This window comes from Lutra lutra, chromosome 7 (genome assembly GCF_902655055.1).
Source record: "Lutra lutra chromosome 7, mLutLut1.2, whole genome shotgun sequence".
In the NCBI taxonomy this organism is placed as follows: Eukaryota; Metazoa; Chordata; class Mammalia; order Carnivora; family Mustelidae; genus Lutra; species Lutra lutra.
The window spans coordinates 82,356,706-82,383,374 of NC_062284.1; the positions used below are offsets into that span (position 1 = coordinate 82,356,706).

Genomic DNA, 26,669 nt, shown 5'->3' on the forward strand with positions numbered 1-26,669 from the left:
TTTCATCTTCTGTTGTAGAAAGCCGAAGCACAGAGAACCCCTTCCATGAGACCAGGCTACATTAACTCCAGGTCCTACCCTGCACAAATGATGTTAACATTTCGTTGTGTTTCCCCACAGACTTCTGTTTCCATGCACTGGGACTATTCATTTGTATAGCTCTACTGCCGTCACAGACACCATTCTGAATCTTCATTTTGTTGAGCTTGTGATACATTCTGTGTATTTTTCATGTGATTTCACAATCTTAACTTGAATGGCTATGTAATAACTTGTCCAGTTTTTAGGAGGTTCTTAAACAAAGAACTGTTATACTCATAAAAATCTTTCAATTCTTGACACATATGGCATTTACAAGGTATATTTTGTATTTTGAGGACCACATGATCATCCTCTGTTGTTGGCATTGGGGAGAGGAGAAGAGTAGCTTCCAGCTGCTACCCAGGGGATCGGGGCTTTCTTCCTCACCAAGAGCTTGTGGGAACACAGGATGGTGTGGGCATGGCTCAGAGGGGACCCCGGTGGAGATGGCCTAAGGCAGGTAGCATGTGACTTTTTAAGCCTCTGCTTTTCTGACTGAAAACACATTCTTCCTCCTGCCCTTGTTAAAAAAAAAAAAAAGGAAAAAAAAAAGCAAGTTTTCATTTTCTTAGGGTAGTAAAAATCTTTTGTGTGAAGAAAAAGTGTCATCAAGTGCCTTATTCATCAGCATATATACCATCTCTTTAAAATGACAGTGGGAGTAAAAGTTCATCAGTTCAATATGTCTTTCACATTGGGAGACTCCTGACTAATAACCTCTGGTATTTATCATCAGAACAGCCAAGGAATTAAATTCTGGCACACGCTGCTCTCACACACTGAGAAAAACTTTAAAAAGACAGAAGATTTTCTCCATTTTTTTCTACTTTCATTCATTTAGAAGAAAAGCATACCTTTTTTTAATTAAAAAAATTGTGAGCATGCAGAAACATCTGGCCTGTATTACCATAGCAGCCTCCTTAATGGCCTGCTTGTCTCCAGTCTGCCCTTTTAAAATCAACTCTGCACAACAACCAGAGAGAGCTTTCTAGAACAGAGAACTGCGTCCATCCGTTTCCAGTGTTCTGACATCTTCTTCCCTGACTCTTACATGGCCCTTGGAGTTAATGACCACATATCACAGCTTCTGCCTCTCCTGCTAATACCCTTTCCCAGCCACACCTACCTGCCTTTGGCTTCCTACTTCCTGCTACAATAAATGCTGTCTCCAGGCCTGCATACAAATTAGTCCTTTCTCCACTAGCTCTCTGCAAGGCTCTGCAGAACCTGGCGCCCAGCTTGGGATCCCACAGCACCTATCCAGCACCTGCCACACTTGTACAGAATACAGCCCACACTCTTGGTTTTACTTGGCCAGCGTAATACTTTAATTTAAAAAAAAAAAATCTCATTGGGTAGGGCATATTTCTATTCATTTTGCTTAAGGTCCTTCCATTCTCTCTTAGACACCAAACCCTGATCCCACATTTATGCTATGCTGAGTCCTATGATGCTACTGGCTTTTTTTTTTTTTTTTTAATCTCTTTCACCGAAAAGACTATATGCTGCATGTGCCCAGATTGTATATTGTGTATTGTTATCTTTTGTATCTCCAAGCCTGGCAAAGACTGCCCAGTAAATATCTACTAATTCATGCGCTTAAAAAAACTGAAATTGGTCAGGAAAGACTCAATAACTCGTTTTCGGCCTCTTTGATTGTTCACCAACATCTCAATACTCATGGACATCAATGGACCTGGCAGACATTAACAGTATTTCATTGGATGATTGAAAGTCTGTGTTCATGAGACAATGCTGCTAAAGCTGAGCCACTTTCGATCTTTAAGCCTCTGAATGTGAGTATGGTCTTTCCCACTATTTGCTGTGCCAGGAGATCCAAATCTTATGAGTCCTCATGAGCAGTCATTCTTCACTCTTGTCATAGTTTTGTCCACCAAGGTGTACATTTCCTTGATTTCATTTCATATCCACATGACTGCCATACTCCCATCAAACGGGGCTTTTCAGAAATTTGAATAGAATAGGATTAGAGGTAGTATTTTATCTGTTTTATAAAGTCTGATCATGGTCAAAGTAGAATCAGTATAAATTCCGATCCTGCCAAGTTGTAGTGCACCCAGATCTATCTAAGGTGGTGAAGCTAGAGGTTGCAGGTGTGGATATACCCATTCATCAGCCTCTGATGTATCATCTCTTTGATAATCCAATCCTTTGTCTCAGTCACTGTATTTTCCATTTCCTTAGTTGTTCTCTTCTAGGTGTTCAATTATATGCTGCTTTAAAGACACTAAAAAAGATCTGGAGTTTCCTAGAACCCAGATTACTCATATTTAAGGAGTGTCACATAATCATTGACACAAGAACGTGGCACCCACCTATGATAATGTTGCCACAAATTAAATCTTCAGAGAATGCCCTGCATTTTCAGGGAATGCTGTGGATGTTGCAGAGGGATACCCGGCATTGCTGAGGGAATGTGTTAGGAGCGCAAGAATGGAAATGTGTTCAAGTATCAGGTTCAAGGAAAAAGAAAATGAAAGAGGAAAAGAAGCAAATCCTTCCATCTAAGCTTCTTCCCTCAGGAAGAGGTGGGGACAGAATGGGGAGTGCTTAGTGCTTTAGTGGCCAGAAATTTCATTGACAGTTTTGCTAATGTGGCCGTATGGCTGCCTTCTCGGCAGTCCATTATGAATTCCTTAGTTGATATTATTAGTGTTTAATGGGTGCACCTGAAAATCAAGCAATATTGTACCATTTGGGTAATAGATATATTAAATGGGTCTTCTCTACAGCATCAAGCTTATCAGCTTATCTTTTTCCTAATAATGAATACCTCATCTCTTCCACTTTCCTAATCAAATGCTTCCACATCATCTTGAGGCAGAACCAGACCCAGCTGCATCTATTCTATACTCTTGGCTTCAATTATGTCAAATTATCCAACCTACTCACAGGTCCTTAGGTTCTCTTTTGCTCTGAGACATAGGCCTGATGCACCTCTTCAGAAGCTCATGATTACTAACCATTCAGCACAAGTCTGTTGTAAGTAAACAGAGAATCAGAGAGAGTACTAGGCTAAATTTACAGTTATAAGGAAATCTCAAGAACAGGTTTCTTCCTAAATTGTGGCACTCTCACATTGATCTCAAGTGTTTTTCTTTTCCTTTTCCCTTCTCCCTGAAACATACATGAGCCTTATTGCACATGACCTTGCTTCAGAGTTGAGGATATCTACTACAGTGGCAAAAAGTATATGCAGTCATATTTTGGCTATAAAGTAATATTTAATTATTCATGGAGCTCATAGTGTTTGTGTTGACCAGAAGCATTAGGCTTCCCATACTTTGCCATACTTTATTTTATTCAACCGTATACCTATAGCCGAAAAAGGACAATACGAGAAAGAGTGAACAGCCTGTGAGAAAACTTACCATTGTTTTTCTTCTGTCGTATTTGGCTAAAACTTCCCTGTTTTTTATGCCTCTAGTCAGATGAAATTGTTCACCATTTTGGAGTCAAACACTTTTTTTAGTCAAAATTCTTATCTTTATACTTCATACTCTGATCTGTCTGTCCCCATCTCCTTCATATCCAGTTTCTTTTAACCTGCTTTTTCCTCTCAGCTTTAAAAAGAAGACCCCTTTTTGCCACTAAGAAAAAGAGAGCCCAGAGTCACTCCTGAACATCCGCGATGACTTGGGCTGCACTTTGTCCTCCTAGGGACGTGTTTAGTTGCCCTTTGATGCCAGAGGCCATGTTTTAAACCCCTTAAGTCACTATCAGTTCAGTGTACAGAACAAGCATGATGCATGGTTCCTAAACGAACGAATGAATGTACCTAACTTTACAGTTTTGGGTGGTTTAACCTCTTTCATCCAAATTACATTCTAACTGGGTTTGTATCATCATGAGCTTGTGTTAAATATTCTTTTTTTTTATTTTTAAAATTTTAAAATATTCTTTTAATTTTTTAAAAGATTTTATTTATTTATTTGACAGAGAGATCACAAGTAGGCAGAGGCAGGCAGAGAGAGAGAGAGAGAGAGAGGAGGAATCAGGCTCCCCGCTGAGCAGAAAGCCTGATGCGGGGCTCAATCCCAGGACCCTGGGATCATGACGTGAGCCGATGGCAGAGACTTTAACCCACCGAGCCACCCAGGCACCCCAAGCTTGTGTTAAATATTCTTAACACTAAGCTTAGGGCTCTGCATACAGCTATTGCTCAAGGAATCATCAGTGACAGCGAAATATATTGTATATTGTGGAGCTCTGTCATGGAGAAGCCAACATTTGGCATGTAGTATTTCAAATTCATGTCCTAATTAGTCAACTCAAGGAATTGATTTTCACCCTGAAGACTAGCCATTGACTCAACAGATTGGTTATTAGGATTCCTCTCCACTGAACCTGCTGTGGTTGGAATGCCTTCTAACATTCCAGAGGTGGGAATTCTTTGGAAAGCCACCCATGTTTCTTGAAATACCTAACTGGAAGCCTTCCCCTTCAGAGAGCGCTGTTGATCCAATTTGACAGATATCTATGATTTCTGCAAATCTGTTGAACATCTTCCATGCGACCTGAGTTGGAGATGAATGTGAAACTTGAATTTCTTTAAAATTGCTTATAATTTGGTAGCAGAGTGTAGAAATAGAGCAGGATACAGGTGATAAATTCTGTAGTAGAAACACATGTAAGAACAGGGAGAAAGGAGTCTATTACTCCATGTAAAGCAACAGAGAAGGCTTCCTGAAAGCAATGGCCCTGAGTTGGGATTCAGCCATACCAGCACTTGCTGGGTTTTGGAGGATGGTCATGAGTGAAAAATGCCCCTGATGTGCCTGACATATTCATTTTTCAAGCAGAATCACATTATAAGAAATAAGCTTTTAAAAATCAAAGATTTGGGAAGCATTTGACTCCTCAGTACAGTACGGGTCCCCTTGATATTCTCTGGTTTGTGTGATACCTGAGAAACAGCCGAGTCCAACCCTTACTCTATTAATGGATTTAGATATACGCACATAAGGCTAATATATTTTACACTGCCAATTTTTTTATGGTTTCATAAATAGTGCTATCACTAACATTTTTTAAAAGTGAAGAAAAGAGCTCATATGTGCTGGTAGAAATTCTGTATATTTTATAGAGCACTGCTTCTCCTGATATAGCCTACGGGATGTGACTTTTCATAAAAACCTGATGAATTTCTAGATTTGTCAGCTGTTTCCAAACAGATGCACTCTGCTAATCTAACGGAAACATTTTGAGCCCAGATCCCAAATACCAATAGCTTTTAGTATTTAGCAAATTAGTTTGTCTATTGGGTAAATTGGGCTGTGTGGTTCTTGATAAAAAGTAGCAAGTAATTTTGTATGGATGTTTTATGTTTAACTGCCTTGCCAGGGCCTGATGCTCATATTTTTCCTTGCAGAGTTTTAAGTTGAATGTAGACAGTCACTGTGCTCTCAAGGAAGCTGTGGAGGAGGAAGGACACCAACTTCTCGAGCTTATTGCATCTCACAAAGCAGGTAAATCCTCCTGAAATATTGCAAAGCCTTTATGTCTCCAGACTATTAAGAATGAAGAAGCATTGCTGTAAATTACTGCATATATTCACTTCCTTATGTATTATTAATATTTACATTATCAGATTGACCTTCAAGATTTATAAATGTTTCATATACTGCATACAATGCTGTGATACTTATACGATGAAATACTGCCTCCAAATGGTCTGTTCATTTTATTTTGGGCTTGCTATTCGCCCGAGTTTCAGTTGAAATCACATTCCTGAAAACTTCACGTTGACATGCTTTTTGATGTAGGTGCCCTGGAAATAACATTAAGATAATGAATGAGAATTGTGCAAATAGTTATAATGCATATGCATTAGGGTACTTATAGATATCATTACCGATATAAGGCAGGCGGACGAGATACATCCGATTATTCCCCTGCCAGTTCTCACACGTGAACATTTTGCATGTTTTTTTGCTGGTCATTGTATTAGCAGAGTTTTGGCCTTAAACCAACTCTTGCCCAGTATTAATGTATTTATGAGGAACGGATTATAAATAAAAAATAATTTTGTCATTTGGTTATACTTATCCTGGTAGCAAAAGACCGTAAGACAGGGTGAATTATAATCTGGCTCTTGCTTTGAGCTTACCACAGCTAAATAAGGAAAGAGCAGCATTAATCGGACATGCTAAGGGAAAGGACTGCTGTCTTAATTCTGGCCCATTTACCGTATTCCTCATCGAGTTCACTTCGCCTATTTCTGTGCATCTTTCTGATCACTGTGAAGTCTCCACACGGATACACACAGGGCCTTCTCTTTGGAAAGTGAAGCTTTGGTGTCAGTAATTTTTATACTTGGTCATTTTTGTTCAACATGCATTTTCTTAAGTCAATGCACAGAAGCTAAGTCGATTCCCACCCAAGCATCTCTGTGGTGATCCTGTTTTTGTGTCCTTATGCCTTCTGTGAAGGCAAAATCCCCCAGCCCCTCTCCTGGGGGACAAATGCTTATATGGCAGGTGATGATAATGGTTGTTTAAAATTAGGCTTACTGTTTGAAATATTCATCTAATTTACTGGCTAAAAGACAATCCTGGGTAAAAAATGCAGTTGAGCCTGTAACTTGTGCTTTCCCCTCCTTTTGGAGAAGGGCTGAAGGACATGCTGCGGATGATTGCAAGCCAGTGGAAGGAGCTGCAGAGGCAAATCAAACGACAACACAGCTGGATTCTCAGGGCTCTGGATACCATCAAAGCTGAGATTCTGGCTACTGATGTGTCTGTGGAGGGCAAGGAAGGGACTGGAAGCCCCAAGGTAAGTGGCTTGAAGTTTGCCTGATTTCCTCTCATTTCTGCCTTCTTTTGAACTAGGCACCACTGAAGTTTTCTCTCCACCCCGAAGGCTTTTTGTTTCTACTGGGTAAACTTTGTCTATTTCTATATCCATCCATCTATCTATCTGTCTCTATATCTACTTGGATATGTAGATATACAGAGACAAAAGATAAACAAAATGAAATGGCTTAGTTTAAAACAATAAAAAAAAAAGCCTACAACTTTCAAGTTTTCCAGGAAGAGGAGTTTTTGTCAAAAGTGGCGGAGTAGGAGGGGGACAATACTTTAGGGGTAGGAGAAAGGGGGACATAAAACATTTAGTAAACAAAACATAAAGCATCTTTAACATGAATAATCAGAATGGTTTTAAATTGTTTTGTTGCAACTATAAATCACTATAATCAGTGCAATCACTCAGCTCTGACATCCATTAGCTGCTTGGTTACAGCAAATTAACAAAGAAGAGAGAAAGTGATTCATTATCTCATTCCTGTTAATGACTATCAGATGCATTGCCTAATTAGGGGATGGTCATTGTAGTGGGAAGAAGGTCATATGCTTTGCTACAAATCTTTTTGCTCTGAGTGTAAGTTCTCCATAATGGTGCATGCACCGAATACAACAAGTACTTTAAAAACGAGTATTGACATGTTTTGGTTATCTATTTTAGATTTATAAAATAACCCATAAAGCATATGCAATTAAACTTTAAACGAGGCACCTTTTAATACAATGCACTGCTGTTCCAAAGGTATCTTTGGACTCGGGATGTGGAAAATAATTTTATTAATTTGATATTTTCATGTAATCTCTCTTTTGTATTTATCCTTTTTGTGAAAGTCCATGCAGAAAACCAGTCTCATAATAGACTCAGCGTTGAAACATATTGCAACGTGGGGGGAAACAGATTTAAGAGTTCAGGGTTTCTATTCCTGGCATGGACAAAGTAATTAAACCATCATCAAGTCACATTTATTCAGCATCCATGTGGATTGGCATTGTGCTAAATGTATACAGAGCAAGTTAAACAAACCCTTTACCTTCTTAGACTCACATTCTTCAGGAGAAACCCCACCCATCCTGCAATGATGAGACCACGTAGCCAGGGAAAACCTCGGAAGATTTATAGCTTTGGAACCTCGAACAACAACCTTTAACTTATTTGTTGGAAACAGAGAATGGAACGATGAGCTCAGTTCCACTTAAAGAAGGCTCCTCGGAGGAGGTCACATTTCAGGAAATACTCGGAGGAAGGAAGAGCCGGGGCTTGGCACATGAGCACACATTCTAGAAAGTGACGTGATGAAAGGATCAAAGCTGGAACTAATAATGTGGAAGGGAGAATGTATTCAACAGATTTCTCAGGGCAGAAGTAGAGCCCTCTCTAGGAGCAGGCTGCAGGGAGACGTTGTGGGGGCTAAGAATGCTTTGGCTGGGGTTGCAGGGCAGTGATGATGAGAAAAGATGCAACTCGAAAGTCTGTTGTGTTCTATTTATTTATCAAAGCATACTAATTGCTTCCTTTTAAAAAGCTATCCTGTATTGGATACATTCTACATGCCAGTTGTGATTCTCAGCACTTCTGTGGATTCTTTCGTTTAATTCTCACAACAAACCTCTCTGGTAGTCCCATGTTATCCTCAGTGGAGAAAAAGGAGGCACAGAGAAGTTAAGTAACTTGCCAACGGTCACACAGGTCCTAAGTAGCAGAACTCACATTTGAATTTAGCCCTTTGGCCCCAGAGCCTGTGTGGATCGTGACCTAGAAGACTGCCTCTCACTGGCCCTGCTCAGGGCCAGATATGCTGGTGATGAACAATTAAGTCTCAGGACCTGCCTCATGGAGCTTTATAAATGGTGATGTGCTGTGAAAGAAAAGGGAGCAGCCAGAGCTTGTGCTGGGAGAAGTGATTTAGATCAGGACGTCAAGGAGGGCTTCTCTGAGGAGGCATTCCATGAGCAGGACAGTGCAGTTGGAGAGATAGAGAAAGAGGAGGGTCTGAAGGAAGCTGGGTGGCCTATGGTCACAAAGGGAGGGTTTTGTAGTGAGGAGGGAAATGACATCATTGATTGGCTGCATAAAAAGCTGTTCCTGGCTGTGGTGTGGACCATGGGTGGGTGGAGTCAGGTTAAAGGCTGAGGAGGTGCCAAAGAGGAACTGCAGTGATGGGGCAGTCACCTAGATTAATAAAAGACTGGGGGTAAAAATGAGTAGCTGTCTTCACCAGAACCAATTTGAGTTTGATACTTTGAAATCAGCTCATTTTGGGGGTTGTATATTGAGAAGGGAGTAAAGAAGTAACCGGATGAAGAGAAAGTATTCTCCAAGGAGAGGCAGTGTTAGCATTTCTCAAAGAGAGGAGCACCTGCTCTAGCCCAGCTTTGAGAGGTCAGAACCTCCTTGCTGGGGACCCAGAATCTGCATTGCACAAGCTCCCAGAGAAGCACTGTTGTATAGGCTCTAAGAGGCCCTTTTCCTGTGGGGGCTACAGGATTCTCAACAACCGGGATCTCCACAGAGCATGAAAGAAAGTCTTGTAACAGCAAACAATTGATATCAACCAAATGTTTAAAACAGGGACAGGCTAATTAAATCATGCTTCATCTTATCCTAATGAAAGGTTATACAGCCATTTAAAATAGTATTCTAGAAGAAGAGAATTTTAAAACATTGGTAAAGTCCTCTAATATGCAATTAGATATTTTTAGATACCTCTGAATTTTCCAAATCTCTGCCATGAGTAAAAATTTTAATCAGAAAAATACAGAATATATATAAAATACAAGAATTAAGAAGTGATTTAAATGGTAAAATGGGTGACAGTCACCTGTGGGGACTTGAGATATAAATTTAAATTAGTTCAGGAGGAAGGATAAATACATCTGGTTCTTAATGATTTGGGTGCCTCACTTCTAAAGAAACAATGACAAAAACCTCTCTGTTTGAATCATCCCAAAGTCCCAGTGTCTTCCTGCTCAGAGTCCCATCAGTTTACAGAGACTAACCTAAGTATTCTTCGTGAATACTATCTCTGTGTCAAGCCTTCTGTGTCACATGTGTGCAGAGTCGTACCACTACAAACAGCTCCTGGAGAGGTTTCTATAGGCTTTGGCAGCCGTGGAAGCTGTGGCAGGTACAGAGAGTTTGACTCTGACCTGGCAGAGCCAGCAAAACCCTAGGCCTTCTACCTCTCAACTAGCTTTCTCTCCCCAGTCTGGGCTGAATTTTCTCTGGACAAATGAACTCCTCCATAGTCAAGGGTGAAGGTGAAATCCATTTAAGACAAAGGTAATATATTTCTAATTTAAGCCTAGGAAACTATGGAGAAATCAGTATGATTATTCTTTCTATTTGTTTAATATCCATGACCTGCCTGCTTTCCTCTGTGGGGCAAACACAGAGAGTATCAGGGGAGGCCCAGACTCTGGCTGATGTCAGACTACCTGAGTTCCACTCAGGGCACTCGCTAGCTGGGTGTCCTTGGGAGAACAACGTCACTTCTCTGTGTCTCAGCTTCCTCATTTGTAAAATGGAGGCCCTGATAATAACCCCCTCAAATGGGCTGCAGTACAGATTAAAGAGCTGATGTATCTACAGTGCTCACAACAGTGCCTGGCATGTGGGAAATCCTAGATAAGGGTAAATGGACAAGTTTTCATTTCTGGTGGTGGAGACAGTAAACCAATAATTATAATAGAATCTGATAGATACTCTACATTAGATAGGTATGCAGCACTCTGAGTACACAGGGAAGGAAATAATGAACCCTGTTTGGGGGTCTCAAAAGAAAGATTTACAGGGGAGTTGATGTTTTAAATGAGGGGTGGGAAGGATTTTTGCCAGCATGAAGATAATGAAAAGGGAAGATTTACAGGGGAGTTGATGTTTTAAATGAGGGGTGGAAAGGATTTTTGTCAGCGTGAAACATGTGCAGAGACCTCAAGGTGTGAAACGTGTAGTGTGGCTGGAACATGGGATCTTATTGTGGATGAGAAGTAGGCTGGCTTGCCACTGTACCAAGGCTCAAAATGTGACCAAAAAATAAAATAATAAAATAAAATAACCCTTAATGATCAGTGATTTGGGCAGTAATTCTTCATATATTTGTAATTGACATTGTTCAAACCACTGAGAGAGCCCTATACAGACTTTATATCTACGACGTACTTACTGTTTAAAAAGAAACTTTTCTTGCCGTATTGCATGAAATAAAGCAAGCCTAAATAGGTTACCCTGAAGTTGTCCAAGACTAAAAGCTTGGATTCTACTTATCTCTCATGTCCGTTCTCTTCCCATGACGTGACCTTGTATAGGTCACGTATACATTGTGCCATGAAATGCATCTCCAAGCAGAGCAGTTATGATCATCTATTTCATCTTAGACCTAAAAGAGAACTGAAATTAAAACATAATAAAAAAATAACTCCAGAATTCATCTTAAGTTTACTTCAGAAGCTACTGGGAACTTGAGAAGCATAATAGAAAAATCTAAAGAATATATCTAGGGGGTATTTTTCTCTTTTACCTTGTTTGAGAGACTGCAGAAAAGGACTTGGTCTTAGAAATCTTGTAAAGAAGGAGGATAGGAGGAAATTCAAAGACTCTGGGAAACTTCTCCCCCAGGACTCAGCAGCGCACCTTATTTGTTGTATTTCATTTTTTAAAAAAAAGTGTTTTCCCAGGACTGTGCGATCTTTTATACATGGAAATAGAGAACAGAATTCACCAGTTCTAGAAATAGAGCTTTAGCACTCACTTCCAAGAATTGAAAATATGCTTGTAATTATGTATTTTATTTTAAGATAGATTGGTTAAAGTTTATCAGCTAAAACTAGGCTTTCAGTGTGTTAAATTTTTGAATGGTGTGTAGCTGGAGGGATTTCAAAACACTGAACACCCAACACCTAAGAAAGGCTGTATTCTTTTTTTTTTTTTTTTTTTTTTTTTACCTTTCCAGGCAAAACCCCAAAATCCTGAAAGCAAGAAAGCATTCTTAAACTTTGCACATTGCCTCCTTTAAGATGTTCTTATTCTCTGTTTCTTTACTTGTCACCTCTTCAGCCGTCATTATAGTTGTCTTAGAATCAAGGCCAGGATGTCCCTAACACAACGGCTCAAACTTTGCATCACTGTAATCAGACAGTGGTTCCTTTGTCCTCTTTAAAGAAACAGATGAGTTTCAAGGGGCACCTGGGTGGCTCAGTCGGTTAAGAATCCGACTCCTGATTTCCACTGGGGTTGTGCTTTCAGCCTCCTCAGACCGAGCCCTGTGTCTATTCCATGCTCAGCAGGGAATCTGTTTGAGATTCACTCCCTACCCACCCCCAACCCTAAAGCTTGTTCTCTCTCTCTGTCAAATAAATAAATCTTTAAAAAAATAGAAGAAGAAAAGTTTCCAGTGCAAAGAATATTTGAAGATTTTATTGCAAATTCAGAAAACTTTACAGCTACCAGAAGGGTGACCTACCCTGGGTTCCATCAAACATCTTCATTTCCTTAGTAAAAGGAGATAGAGGGTGAGGTGCTTTGAACCCCAGACTTGTGCTTATTTATCTGCCTTCTTTGAGGTTCTTAGATTGACATCTTAGATTGTCATCCCTTTGGAAATGGATATAAGACTGTGAAGGTCATCAGTGTTATCTGTTCAACAATAGCACTTAGAGCAAGCTTAAGAACATTTCTTAAATATGTTTGCTCAGCCCTACAAATGACAGTTTTAGATAGTAGCTAAGAAGAGACATACACGTGGCCTCTGACTTGGTTATGTCGCAGACAACCTGGACTTTATTCAGATGTCTAGGGAGGGCAAGTCCAATATTAACACATTTTTTGTGTGTTTATCAGACAACTTAGTATTAACCTAGTATTATGTTAATAAATTATAGGTAACTTTTTGGGGGTGTCTGGGGGTGGCTTAATTGGTTAAGCATCTGCCTTGGGCTTGGGTCATGAGCCCACATCAGGCTCTCTGCTCAGTGGGGAGCCTGCTTCTCCCTCTCCCTCTGCTGCTCCCTCCACCGTACCCCCCTCCTTGTGCTCTCTCTCTCTCTCAAATAAATAAAATCTTTTTTTTTAAAGATTTTTTTAATTTATTATTTGACAGACAGAAATCACAAGTAGGCCGAGAGGCAGGCAGAGAGAGGGGGGCAGGCAGAGAGAGGGGCTCAGCAGGGAGCCCGATGTGGGGCTCGATCCCAGGACCCTGGGATCATGACCTGAGCTGAAGGCAGAGGCTTAACCCACTGATCCACCCAGGTGCCCCTCAAATAAATAAAATCTTAAATAAAATTAATTATGGGTAACTTTCCTTAGCCGAAGTCGGGAGAAAGAAGCTGATTTGGAGAGTACCTTTCTTTGTATGCTATTTTCTCTGTGTTCTATAGTGCCTCTTGGGTAATATTGTAGCTGGATATTATTATCCTGGAAAGGAATTTGATCCTGATGCTTCCAAAGTATCTTTCCTTTTCTGGCTCAAAAGCTTATGTAGGCAACATATTCTTTAAGGTCTTCAGAAACGACATAGAAGTAATGAATGGGAATTGCATTTAGGTGTTGCTAGTCCCATAAACATGGATGGACACATTCATAGAGAATTTCTTGAGATACTTTCCTATCTTCCTCATGCAGAAAGGAGCACAGCTCTATGTGTGAAAAGGAACCAGAAATGATATAGTAAGATGAAATTGTGCCTAAAGTGGTAGAGAGAAAGACAATAGGGAAAGGCCTGGCCATTATTTATTGAGTGCTGACAGAATGCTCTGCCCAGCACTGGGCCAGACAGGAGGGAAGACATGCTCAGTGGTCTTATCATCTCAGTGTAAGCACACAGTGTAACATCTTGTCTAATGTAAATTGGGCTATCTCAGATCTAGAATAATAGATCACCCAAGATTCAGATCATCTTAATTAGGATGTTGGCAGATTGAAATGGAATGTGGTTCTTGATGCAAGCAAATGAGTAGTAAATGCATTACCAATTCCCCCTCTTTTATGTGGAATTCTTCCTAAAAGCCAGTATCTGCTCCAGTTCCTTTTCTGCTGAACTATATAAACACAGTCCTGATATGCAGTACCTAGGGAGCGCCCTTTCTTCTGCAGTGGATTCTTCAGTAGTGCTTTTTTTGTTATCAGAAGGGCAACTTTTCTTCAAAAGTGTTTTTGAAAAGACAGAAACAAAAGTGAGCTACTTCTTTGAAGATCTGTTGTAGGTACTAAATTTATGATAGAATCGAATAAGAGATAGTTCCTCTAATCTCCTTGAGGCACTTAAATTTGCATATTATCAGATATATGGGTGGATCCAAGATGAGGAATTTTTTTAAATGGTCTGCCACTCTAATGAGGTGACTGAAAATTATTTGAGAAGATAAAAATATACAGCAGGTCAAATGACAGCTAACGGGCATCCCTATCATGGTGTATATGACATGTAACACCAGAGCTTATCTTAATTTTTCACACTGTATTTCCATTGCTGGTGGTGGCCTCAAGACCTAAGTGTTTGGCTCAGCAAAAATCGGGAGTGAAATTCTTTGGTGTCTCTAATCAACACAGAGAAATGTCATTGATATGAGGAGGTAGTCTGTTTTTTTCTTTCCCTATTTAGTCAAAGAGTGCCTAATCTCAGAATCTATGATACCTAGAGTTGCAAAGATGCATGATGTTATATACAAAGTTACATTCAATGGAAAGCAGCCCTCTTTTACTGGCAGAATTCACATTTCGTAACTCAGCCTGATGTATTTTAAAGATAATATATAATAAATACATTAAGAGGGACTTGGAGGTCAACATTAAAAAAAAAAAAAAACAACCAAGTATTTAAGCACAAAATGGAAGGCAAGATACAGAATTGCTTCCAAAAACACTTTGAAATTAATAAGTAAATTCTTTGAAGGTGTGAAACAATTACCTCAGTGTGTGATTTACCCTTTTTCCCGGAAGGTGTTGTTTCTGTCAGGGGACCCGTCTGAGCTGAGGAGAGCCCTGCTAACGGGATTACCCTGCTCAGCTCTCATGTTTATTGAGTCATCTAGGACTTCTTCTAAAACCGCAGCTTTCAAATGTACACACACCTGCCCTCCACACCCAGAATCCTCCAAACGTTTGCTTAATTGTTCTCACAGCCAGAGTATCTCTCCCATCTAGCGAGGTCAGAAAGCACTGAGAGAGCCGCCTTCTGCTTTTTCCCTCTCCTTGGAAATCAACTGGAGCGTACAGTTCCATGTGGTGCCGATGCTAACAGAGAGGGAGAGTTTTTCTCAGTGTAAGGAACACAGTGCTCTTTGCCACCCGGACTCACAGAACATTCCCAGTCTCACCTCCCACTGCGCCTAAATGAGGGTTAATGTTTCTCAGGAAACATTAACTAGATTGGAGGTCCTGCTGGGCTGGAGCCTGGGGAGCCATCTCACCGCAGCTTCCAAGCCATTCTTGCACGGGGTTGGGGCGGTGGCTTCCGTCTTTTCTGGGTAGTTGGGCTGCAGAGGCCAACACATGTTCAGTATTGCCCCCTGCAGGGCGAAGCCAGGCCCTAGATCTTGCTGCATGAGTAATGGGAGAGGGAAAAAGGAAAGCCTAAAGCAAGAGACCAGGACAAAAGAGAAGAGATGGGGGGAGGGCGGGGGGGGGGGGGGGAAGAAAAAGAAAAGAAGGAGAAAGATAAGGAAGTATGTGTCCCGTGAAATATAGTAGAAGCTAACTGCACACGTCTGTTGCTTGGACGTTTATGCTCGTCTGTCTCTGTCTGTCCCTTTTCTACCCTGGAAATCAAAGTCAGATAAATCTTTCTTTTGACATCTTGAATGTTATTGTATAGCCATTGTGCGTGTGTGTGTGTGTGTGTGTGTGTGTGTGTGTGTGTAGCAGACCCTGTTAATGGGGTTAGCACTTAGAGTGGGCTTTCTATGCTCTAGGTTTGTGTCAAAACTTTTACCGGGATGGCCTCATTCATACTTCCCAATAGTACTAGCAATTTTAACTCCTATAATCATTTCCCTTTACTAATGGGAGAACTTAGGCTCCAAACATATATAAGATACTCAGGCTTACTCATTCTTTTTAAAAACCTAACATGACCAGGTAAAGGCCATTTGACTCCACCTACTTAGTGGAGATTCATGCCACTGTTCCGTTTCATAAATCTTCTACTTAACTCACCATCTCCCAAATTTGTTTTCCCTTTTCTTTTCTTCTTTTTGTCCAGGGATTGTTCTATTCTCTATATCTATGCTGTTCTTATCCATCCTCAAATCAATAAATATTGAATATGTAACTATACTGTGATGTCATAACTCTGGACAAGTCACTGTACCTCTCCTTGCTCCCTGCCCATTGGTGGAGACAGACTTGCACATATGTCATTCTAAATTAAGGCAGGCTGTGTGATAAGTCCTATAATAAGGCACATAGATACAGGGAGTTTGGGGGAGGGGACATTAGTTCAATCTGATGGGGTCTGGGAAGGCGCCCCCCACCCCTAAGAGAAAATGGATTTTGTGAAGCCCTCTAATATTCTGATAAATTGTTAGTAGGAAGATATTAGAGGGAGAGCATTCCAGGCAGAGGAATTAACATGGTCAAAAGTATGGAAAAGGGAATATCTGAGGAACATCTAGAGAGTGGTGAACAGTGAATAGTCTGGCTCTTTCAAGCATAGGGTGTCTATTGTGTTTATGGGAAGGAATGAGGATGTAGCGGGCAATAAAGCCTGATAAGTTTTGAGCTATATATATAATGGAGAACTTTGAATATCAGCTGCAGACTTTGTATTTTACTAGTGTGCCATGAGTGTTTTTAATGATTGGATTTAGCCATAGAAAACAGATGGCAAAAGTAGGATGAGAGAGGAAGGACTGAATTAGGAATCTAGTACAATAACTAGAGGCAGCTAAAGTAAAGCAGTGGCTGTGATAATATAAAGAAAAAATAGAAGTGATATTATAGAAGAAGAAATATTAGGATTTGGTATCTGGAGAATGGGGGGCTACTGAGGGAAGAGTTAATGGTGACTCAAAGGAATTGAACATGAGCAATTAGGAGAATCATGTTAGCATTTATGGAGGTTGGCACATTTTAATAAGGAGCAGTTTTGAAAGCTGAGTATAATGATCTTGGTATCCAATTAATAAGAATATCTGGACATATAACTTGGGTACAGGTATTTTTGTAACCTCCACAGGTGATTCCAAAGTGCAAAAAAGTTTGACCACAATGATTTAGAAGTAGAAGACTGAAAATCATCTGTGTACTTATGTGCAATATTCAGTCAAAAATGCAAGCCTGAAGCTTAGACTAGGGGGTCAATGCTGAGGATATAACTTTGGCAGTCAAAATAGAAATAATAGCTGTAGCCTTGGAAGTTGATAGTGACACGAGAAGACTATTATATGAGAATAAGGGAGAAATATGATAGAACCTTGAGGAATGTCTGGAGTAACTGAGAGCAAGGGTGCCATATTAAAACTGGGGGTTGAGTGGAAATCTACATGCTCGACGGTGAAACTTCCAGAATGCTGACAGCCTGGGGAGAGTAAGGATGTAGGTCTAAGGGACTTTTCATGGAATAAGGGTGACACTGTCATGTTTATAGGCCAAAGAATAGAACTAGTTAAAAAGGGACAGTTGAAGAAGATAATTTGAAGAAAGACAAGAAAGAAGGAGAATTGGGGCGCCTGGGTGGCTCAGTGGGTTAAAGCCTCTGCCTTCAGCTCAGGTCATGATCCCAGGGTCTTGGGATCGAGCCCTGCTTCGGGCTCTATGCTCAGCAGGGAGCCTGCTTCCCCCCTCTCTCTCTGCCTGCCTCTCTGCCTACTTGTGATCTCTGTTTGTCAAATAAATAAATAAAATCTTAAAAAAAAAAAAGAAGGTGAAATGACACGATGATTTAGATGAGGGAGAAGAAGTGAATCAGGTAGGGCTGTGAGTTTCAGGAAGGGAGGGTGTATCTTCTGAGATAGGAGAGAAAGGACTGTTGGGTGGTAAGCAGGAGTAAGGAGGGAAGGAACTCGAAGGATTTAGAATGAAGGAAAATTCAGTGTGATTAGTCAGTGAGACAATTAGTTGACTAGAGGGAGGGTTTAGGGTGAGGAGGGACTGGAGAACGAGATTGGAATTCAAATCCCACTGTCCCAATAGAGATTCCCTATAATTTTCCAGTCCTAAGTGATTGCTGTCCCCTCTAAACTGTATTGCATTTACTATTACGTTTAGTGATTAATCACAACAGCCTTGTGACACCATTTCCATTGTATTCTTGAATTTCCATTTATCTCTTTTATAGTTAACTTTTAAGATGATTACACTCCATGACTATAAACTCCTCAGGGCCACATTTGCATCCTAAATTTCTTTGTTGTATGCACTTTAAACATTATTTGGGCTAAAAATATACTTTATTCTTAATTGGTGGATATAGAATATTCTTATTAAAGCTAAGGACAGAATTACACTTTATTTTTTCATCTTTCACAATACTTTATTTTAGCTGTATAAATAATGGCTCAATTCTATCTTATCACCTTCTCCCTTGTTTTCCACAAATCTCTCCCATTTCCTTTGCCTCTTGCTTTTCATTATGAAGAAAACAATCTTTAAAAGAGCCATTTCACCTATTTCTCCTAAAATAATTAGTAATTTATGCCATAAGAAAGAAAATAATATGATTTTATTATTTTTGTACTTTCTTGATTCAGGTCTAGCTGGTTAACTGTTTTAATAGGTGGTTAGATTTTTAAGAAAAATCTATTTAAACAGACTTGCTGAGAGAATATACCCTGAGCTGCTTCTTTGAAAAGGACCCGAAGTGTCTAATGTAACTTAACCAGCTGACCAGCACACTGGTTGATGAAATTTGTTAGTCTTTGCTCTAAAGCTCTCTAACAAGATTAGGTGAGATTGAACCTGAGAAGGTAAAGGTCTCTAAATTGACATGAACTGAAAGGGCAGAACTGGATCATACCACTATTTGAATCGCTAACAAAGTCTAATCTCTGACATATTATATTTGGTGCACTATAATCTATGTACATACACATGCTTCTAGTAAATGATGAATGAGGTTTAGCTAACATAATATAGTTTATACTCTTCTGGACCTTTGGAGGAAATATAGGGTTGAGGAGCTCTGCTCTGTAAAATGACCTGGATCACTTCTCTGGAACAGTCTCCATAAAACACACAGTCATGCATTTTTCCAAACCAGCTTGGTCAAATTTATTTTCCTGCTGTCATTCATTTGATGCCTCTTCTGGCTTTCATTAGATAGATGGGGGAAATACTGAATTTCACTGGATAGTTCCATCTGGCTCAAACCAGTTAAATAATTTCTGATGGGAATTGTTGGTCCAGTTGTGGAACTAAGAAAGAAATTAATATATATGAACGTCAGTACTTACTTGAACCTTCTAAAGTTCATCCCTAATTTGAGGGCTATGCATTTTGAATTATGAGGAATTTTGAAAAACTCCTCTTTGTCTCAGCTCTTTTTTCTTTTTCAGACCCTCATGCCCAAAGCGTTTCTTGCTTTCCTAGCTGAAAGTAAGCGAATAACCACATGGTGTAAATTCATGATTCCACTGCTAAGGAGGCTCAGTAGTATCCGTGATCTCGACTATCATAGGATACCAACCACTTAATGTGTTGGAATTTTTCCCATTATTCAAGACTGTGGACATTCTAGAACCTGACCCGTTGTACACTTCACCAGTGCTTTACAATCACTCCCCCCCTTTTGGCTGTTTCTCCACTTCACAAACTTTTATAAGAGTTACATATTTATTTATAAAATGGCGACTTTCTGGGCCCACTACCATTATCATTAATGAAGTTCTCATGTCATGATGTTTTTTCCTCTCAAGTAAATTAGAGTAATATGATTTAATGGAAAACAAAATGTATTTTTTAAAATTATCCTTAAGTAGTGTTACTATTACCTTCCATTGTGTTTTAGAGCTAAATAAAACCATCTCATTCTGTGATTGGTGAGAACTTTGTAACTAACTTCAGTAACTATTACTATTAATCAGTAATTGCAAATTCCCCCCCCCCCCTTTTTTGGTTGAAGGCTAAGAGTTATTAATGGTGTAACCTAGGACAAAGAGGACAGAGATGTGAACAAAGGTATCATAAAGGTAAAATTGATGCTCTGGTTTTCTTCCTTTGTAATTACTTTTGTGTTTTCTCCAATTGTATCATTGTTTTCAGCTGTATTTCTGCTCCAGACCTTTGACAAATAGCATCTTCTATCGTTATCTGCAGATTCTTTTTAGTGTCAGTTGTACACAAAAAGCTTAATGACTCTTCTCTTTTGGCTAATATACAAAAGAGGAATCGGGTAACAGAGTTTGAAGATAGGATCTCTTTGGAAATCCTGCATTTTAAGCAGATGTTGTCTCATAGTAACTTCTTTCAATGAATGCCTTAAAATAGAAACTCTTGTTGTGCATACTTTTCCTAGGCAATCAATAGTTCTCTTTCTTCCCGTAAGTGATAAAATTGGATATTGGGAAGTATAGGCACATTTCTCCTAGGAGGGAAATGGGTTGGGGATGAGGCACTATTGACAAAATCATCAATAGCAGTATCAAACAATGCTTATTAGGCTTCATTTGCAGGCGGGTGGGCTGCCTAAGCAACAGCCATTGCCCACCCCCTCCTCCTGTACTGTGTGGTTCAGGGAAATGGACCGTATCCCCGAGCCCAGGCAGTGACTTGCATTCTGTCAGACAACCAAGAGGGCTCCCCTTCCAAGTTACTGATTGGTTTAGGCACTACCAACTGATGCCTTCTGACCAGTGAGATATGAAGAAAAGTCTCTGCAGGGCTTTTGGAAAAGTTTTTGTTTGTTTGTTCGTTTGTTTGTTTAAATTTCTTGTAGAAAGAGACAAATAAAGGAAAGGATTCCCTTTCAAACTCTGGATACTTCCACAAGGACATGAAGCTGAGCTGCTGTAGCCGTTTTGTCTAATCATGAATAGAACTAGGTTGACGTCAAGGCTGATATGCTGAAGATGACAGAGGAGAAAGATGGATTTTTTTTTTTAATATTATTGAATAGCTGAATTAACTAACCCTAGAGCCATCCTACTTTCAGCATTTTTGACAATTTCCTTCTTTGTTTAGGCTTCTTCTGTTAGCAGAATTGGAATTTTCTGTTCCTGGGGACACACAAATCTTAAGCAACAAATTCACTGTTTTAATGAAGTTTTACCAGCTTCTGAGTATTCTACACGTTGCCTTTTTCTCTACCTGTTACTGTTCAAAGTACTTTTACTTCTTTTTTTCCTCACTGCTGAACTATCATCTCTTTTTCTTCTTAACTCATTGCTACACTGGTGTCTTTGGCCACAGGTACTCTTAGTGAAACTATCCTCATCAGTGTTCACTCATGACCTCTTGGTTACCAAGTCAGTTTCTGAGTCTCAGGTTCCGTCTGTAAGTAAAACATGTGATCTTGATTGGTGGCTTTCATTAAAAAAGTATTAGCCAATTTTTTTTATTTCAAACTAAATCTTACTCATAACCCCAACATATAAAACAACGCAAAATATAAAATTAAAATAAAATAAAAGATGCTTTTAACACACACACACACACACAGAGAAAACCAAAGTGGAATTTCTTTTCTTTTTTTTTTTTTTAAAGATTTTATTTATTTATTTGACAGAGAGAGATCACAAGTAGACAGAGAAGCAGGCAGAGAGAGAGGTGGAAGCAGGCTCCCCGCCGAGCAGAGAGCCCGATGCGGGGCTCGATCCCAGGACCCTGGGATCATGACCTGAGCCGAAGGCAGAGGCCTTAACCCACTGAGCCACCCAGGTGCCCCCAAAGTGGAATTTCTTAATTGACTCAGAACCCAAAGGCTTTTCACTCTGCTTTTTGCAATCTGAGTCTTCTCTAGCCCTCCCTGCCCTGACCTCTGCAGAAGTCAGAGTTCACACAGGACACAGTTCTAAAACTAGATTCCCAGTTGACCTTGTGGCTGTCTCTCTTGCTTCTTTTCCATTTGCACTGTAATTTTTCCAATTAGAATGCTTCGGTGGTTTTCCGTGGCCTACCTATCAAATTCCCTCCTTCCTAACTTTGTTCCTTTGAGTCTCCTTTGTTTTCATTTGGTGCAGCCACATGTCTTTTCTCTCTGCTCTTCTCATTCTGCTCCTCAGATCTTTGCCCATCTGCACCTATTCTGTCCTTTTCATTCCCACCAAGGACCCATTTGAATCAGAGTGACTGTCAGTTTCCTGAATGTACCTATACCACTTCTACCTCAGTTGTGGCACTTTGCACATTCTGTCTTTGAATCTTGTGTTAAAGATAATCCTTGGGCACCTGGGTGGCTCAGTCAGTTAAGCATCTACGTTTGGCCCAGGTCGTGATCCCAGGGTCCCAGGATCGAGTCCTCCATCGCTCTCCCTGCTCTGCAGGAAGTCTGCTTCCCCCCTGCCTGCCCCTTCCTCTGCTTGTGCAAATAAATAAATAAATAAAATCATAAAAAGAAAAAAAGAAAGTAAAAGATATTCCTCAAGGTATATGCTCTAAGGGGGGGGACTATTTCTTGTTCATTGTTCTAAACAGTGTGGTGCTCAGCACATGTCCCTCAAAGACTACTCTCAAAAAATGCTGGTTCCTAATAAAAAATTTACAACAGAAATCAAAATCCTTATATTGTGAGGATTCTTTAGGTTATTTATTTCTGTTAGTTCTTTAAATATTTCTGTTTAGGGTACCTGGGTGGCTCAGTTGGTTTGGCAACTGCCTTCGGCTCAGGTCATGATCTTGAGTCCTGGGATCGAGTCCCACATCAGGCTCCCAGCTCCAAGGGGAGTCTGCTTCTCCCTCTGACCTTCTCCCCTTTCATGCTCTCTCTCACTCTCTCTCTCTCTCAAATAAATAAATAAATAAATAAATAAATAAATAAATATTTCTGTTTAAATATTTGTTAGTTCTTTAAATATCAGTTTTGTAAACTGATCTATACTCTGAAGTTGCATAGATTCAATTGATTTAATTGATATGATGGAATCTAGGCCAGTTATATAAAACTTAGGTGAAGTATCTTTTTAATGTAAAATGTTTTATAGCTTTGCATTTATAGCTTTGCATTTCACAATTTAAAAAAAAGGAAAAAGAAAGCAGCCTACCATACCCGTACTTGGAAATTTGCCTTTTTTGGCACTTTAAGCAGGGTTATTTATGAGTTAGTTAGCTCACGGACATCCTAGGCATACAAGTTGTGAGTTAATGAAAAGTGTGGCAGCTGTACAATACTATAATTTTCAAACACTTAATTTTAATTTAAGTAATTGTTATTGAACTCTCAGGAAGGATAATCAAATGTGTGATTTTGATATAGTGTATCTTTTTTATGTTGTTTATTTTCCTGTTTCCCATAACCACTATAAGATTGTCATATCTTAATAAAGTGTGCTGGACAATCCCATTAAGTTTAATAAAAGTTACGAAAGTTGTTGAAGGAAAGTATGTACCATTGTATAACTATTTAGTTTCTACTATTTTATTTTAGCTGCTTAGTTCTTCATAATTTTATTAGTTGGTATGATTTAGTAAAGGATTATCAAGAGAATCCTTTTGTGTACCTGCAAACAAAGAATGACACATACGAATGTATTGTCAGAGTTGAATGGTTGACTAATGAAGTCATCCGTGGTTGCTGAGAAGATCAAAGATAGTTCATACGTAAACTCCTATAGCTGTTGCCAGGGTAGGCATCTGACTCCCTGTTCTCATGCTTGGTGAGTGTTGGGCAGGAGCCATGGTCTGTGCCAAAGTAAGGAGCTTTGAGTGGGATGTGAAATGAATGAGAATCACAGCATCCAGGGAGAAGGTGGGCATGAGAACCCAAAACTCAGCTGGACGTGAGGACTGAGCCCACACCTGGATGGTATGGATATGAAAAGAAAAATGGGAAGTTGAATCTAGAAAGAGCCACTTTGAGGCTACTGTACTCAGTTTCATATGCTTTACAACACAGGGACCTTGGTTGGTCACAAAGGTGGTAGCAGTAGAAGGTGTTAAGGCGCCAGAAAAGCCAGCATAGGCCATGTCTTCCATACAGCATCCTGTGATGCCTGGGGTTCCTCCTCAGTGCAAAACTACTTGCCTTGTAGACCCCACAGATTCAGGGTGTGATGTCTTCATACTTTTGAACTCTGGCATTACACCCTAAGGTGACTAGCTTCTGAAATATAAAAGATACGGATCTGAACTCTCTAATTATGATTTTAATTTTGTTATTGTTATCAGAAATAATTATTATATCTTGTCAAGGGTCTTTGAGGTTAAGATTTTATCTGGAGATCTACAGTAAATTGCTTCTATGTGTTCAGTATTTATTCTTGGTAGATCTGGTATTCATAGGGCAGCATTTGAAACATGCCAGCTGGCTGGTGATTTAACACGGACTTGGCTGCTGATCCCTTTCTACTTTGCACATTCCCCCATTCCTTGCCCATTAATTCTGTAAGACTCAGTTTAAATCAGGAAAGGAAAATGGGCTGCTTAAAATGAATATTGTCAGGGAAAGGCTCTGGCTCTTATGGCCTTACCCATAGGAGGCTCAGTAAATTTCTTTCTGAAAGTATTTGATGCTTGCTGCTTAACTTCCAGCAGTAACTCTGTAGGGTCAGTCCCTAGGGATGAGAGACCTATGGAGAAGACTCCCAAGAGGGGAAGATAAGGAAGCTTTCTTCCAAGTAGCTTTACCTATTGCAGCATATATGGCCAGGTCTTTAAACTCCCAGCTCATAAAGCAGTATTTCCTAGTGTTTTCCATATCTTGGTGTCCTAATGAGCATAGAACGCTAAGTGGGCTCCACTGTCTATCTGTATCCAGGCACCCCAACTGTGTTCATCATCATCTGCTCACAGAAGCCTGGAAACCCTGCGGGATTCATGTTTGGCGGAGTTAGTAAATTGGTTGGTTTGCGCAAAATTTGGGGAGAAGAGAATAGAGTGGGGAAGTGAGTAAAACTGGTGGTGAAGATGCAGAGGGATGACCTCTTATCTAATTGTATTGTGATTTTGAATAAAAAGATCTTTGTTAGGTGCAGGCCGAACACAGCTGTGTTCGGTGCTAGTGGGAAGCTATTCGTCTAGTGCGATTGAAAAGTGAGTCTGGGTTTACGAGTCCAGGGCCCCACAGAATTGTGGAGAGTGGTGTAAGATACTTGTTGTATTAGGTGGCTATAAATGATGACCAAGCATGGGACTAATAGGACAGATGAAAATATGCTGTTCAAGAAAAATAGTCTCCTTTTCATAAAACACATGACAGTCCTGCCCCCTGCATTTGCCATGATATAATGACCCTATTAACACAAAAGAAATGAAAAATAAGGAGTCAGCATGGCTGTTACCTAAGCCCATCATAACATTTTAAATTGCTTAAAGTTGCAATCTCCTCAAAAGAAATTACAGCTGTTGAGTGGCCCTTTTGGCTACTTGGCAAGCTCTGTAATTCAAACGGTTTAGGAATTAATTCTTTGGGAATTTTATCTCAGCTTTTCTATGTAAAAGGGTCACAGCATTTTATATATTACAGAAAAATATGAGATGATTAAGGCCAGAAAAATCAGGCAGGGGAAAAAGAAGAAAACATACGTCTTTCCCTGTTTCATAAAACTGTGGTAGAGTACTAAGTAAGACAAACAACCTCGTAATTAGAAAGAAAATTATGAGAAGTTATTTTTATTCTAAAAATCACATTAATGGCTTTGTCTGGAGCACAGTTATTACCAATTGCCATTAACTTGTTGACACAAACAAGCTTAAAATTTACTTCATAGTCTGTAGTCCTAATAATTTTTTGAAAAAGTGTGGCATTTAAATGATGTAATTAAAACAAATAGAATAATAAACATATATTTATGAAGGGCTGTATATGTATTTGTTTTAAGTTGAACAGATAATTTCTAGTGGTTTTGTGAGTCATACAGTGAATAATTAATATAAATTTAAATCCAAATATTAACATCTCAATTTCCAGTTTGGTGAACATAAGCAAATTATTTTAAGTTTGTTTTCAATTCCTGCAAAGCATATTAAAATTAACTTTTCCCCCATTTAAGTAATGTGTATAACTAAACTTCCTTCCTACTGTGAAACGGTTTCATTTATTGCTATTTGTAAACTGCCTAGGATAGATGCAGAGTGGATTGGGCTCGAAACTCCTTGAATAGTTTCTTTTGAAATAACACTACATACGTTAAGCTCAATTACACATCCAAACAGCCACAGCTCACTTTTGGTAATTTATTCATTGATTTAACATAGTACCCAGAAGAGCCATGCCTGCTGTCATTTTTGTAATATATTATGTTTTAAATATACTCATGCTCACCCATGCACACCATTAAGGTGTGCATAAACCTGTGTTTTTCTCTCTTGACAGCTATAAATGTTTGTTATTATTACACAAAACATATGTTCATGTTGTTTTTGTCTAAATTATTCTATCTGGGGCTATAAAGTTTTAATGTTATTAGTTGCCCTTAGAATTTTAATGTTTCACTGCTGTAACCTTCTTAGGATTTCTGTGCAATTAAATAGAAACTATTTCACTGCAGCCTGGAAGAACAATATATTTTATACAAATAAAAAAAAAAACCCTTCTTGCTCCATTTTCTTTCAGTGTAGTAAAAATGTTTGCTTGACAGTTTTTCTTTTTGGGCTATGGAAGCCTCAGCTGTGGTCATATCTGAGCACCAGCTGCATGGGGAACATTGTTCTTCCTGTGGCTTCTGGATGCTTCCATC

General features: G+C 39.5%; 1 protein-coding gene and 1 long non-coding RNA gene across 3 annotated transcripts in view; one reads left to right on the forward strand and one right to left on the reverse strand.

The window, feature by feature from the left end:
• Nucleotides 1–26,669, forward strand: part of AKAP6 (A-kinase anchoring protein 6) — a 542,654-nt gene that overhangs the window by 317,965 nt on the left and 198,020 nt on the right. For both annotated transcript variants that reach the window (XM_047736848.1, XM_047736849.1), the window contains 2 exons: nucleotides 5,474–5,570; nucleotides 6,710–6,876. In XM_047736848.1, the coding sequence (XP_047592804.1) occupies nucleotides 5,474–5,570; nucleotides 6,710–6,876 (264 nt within the window). The remainder of the gene's footprint in view (nucleotides 1–5,473; nucleotides 5,571–6,709; nucleotides 6,877–26,669) is intronic.
• LOC125104295 (uncharacterized) lies at nucleotides 10,897–19,532 on the reverse strand. Its single transcript, XR_007128636.1, has 3 exons — nucleotides 19,293–19,532; nucleotides 13,872–14,041; nucleotides 10,897–11,292 (listed from the first exon to the last, which is right to left on the reverse strand). It is a non-coding gene; the product is annotated as an uncharacterized LOC125104295 (long non-coding RNA).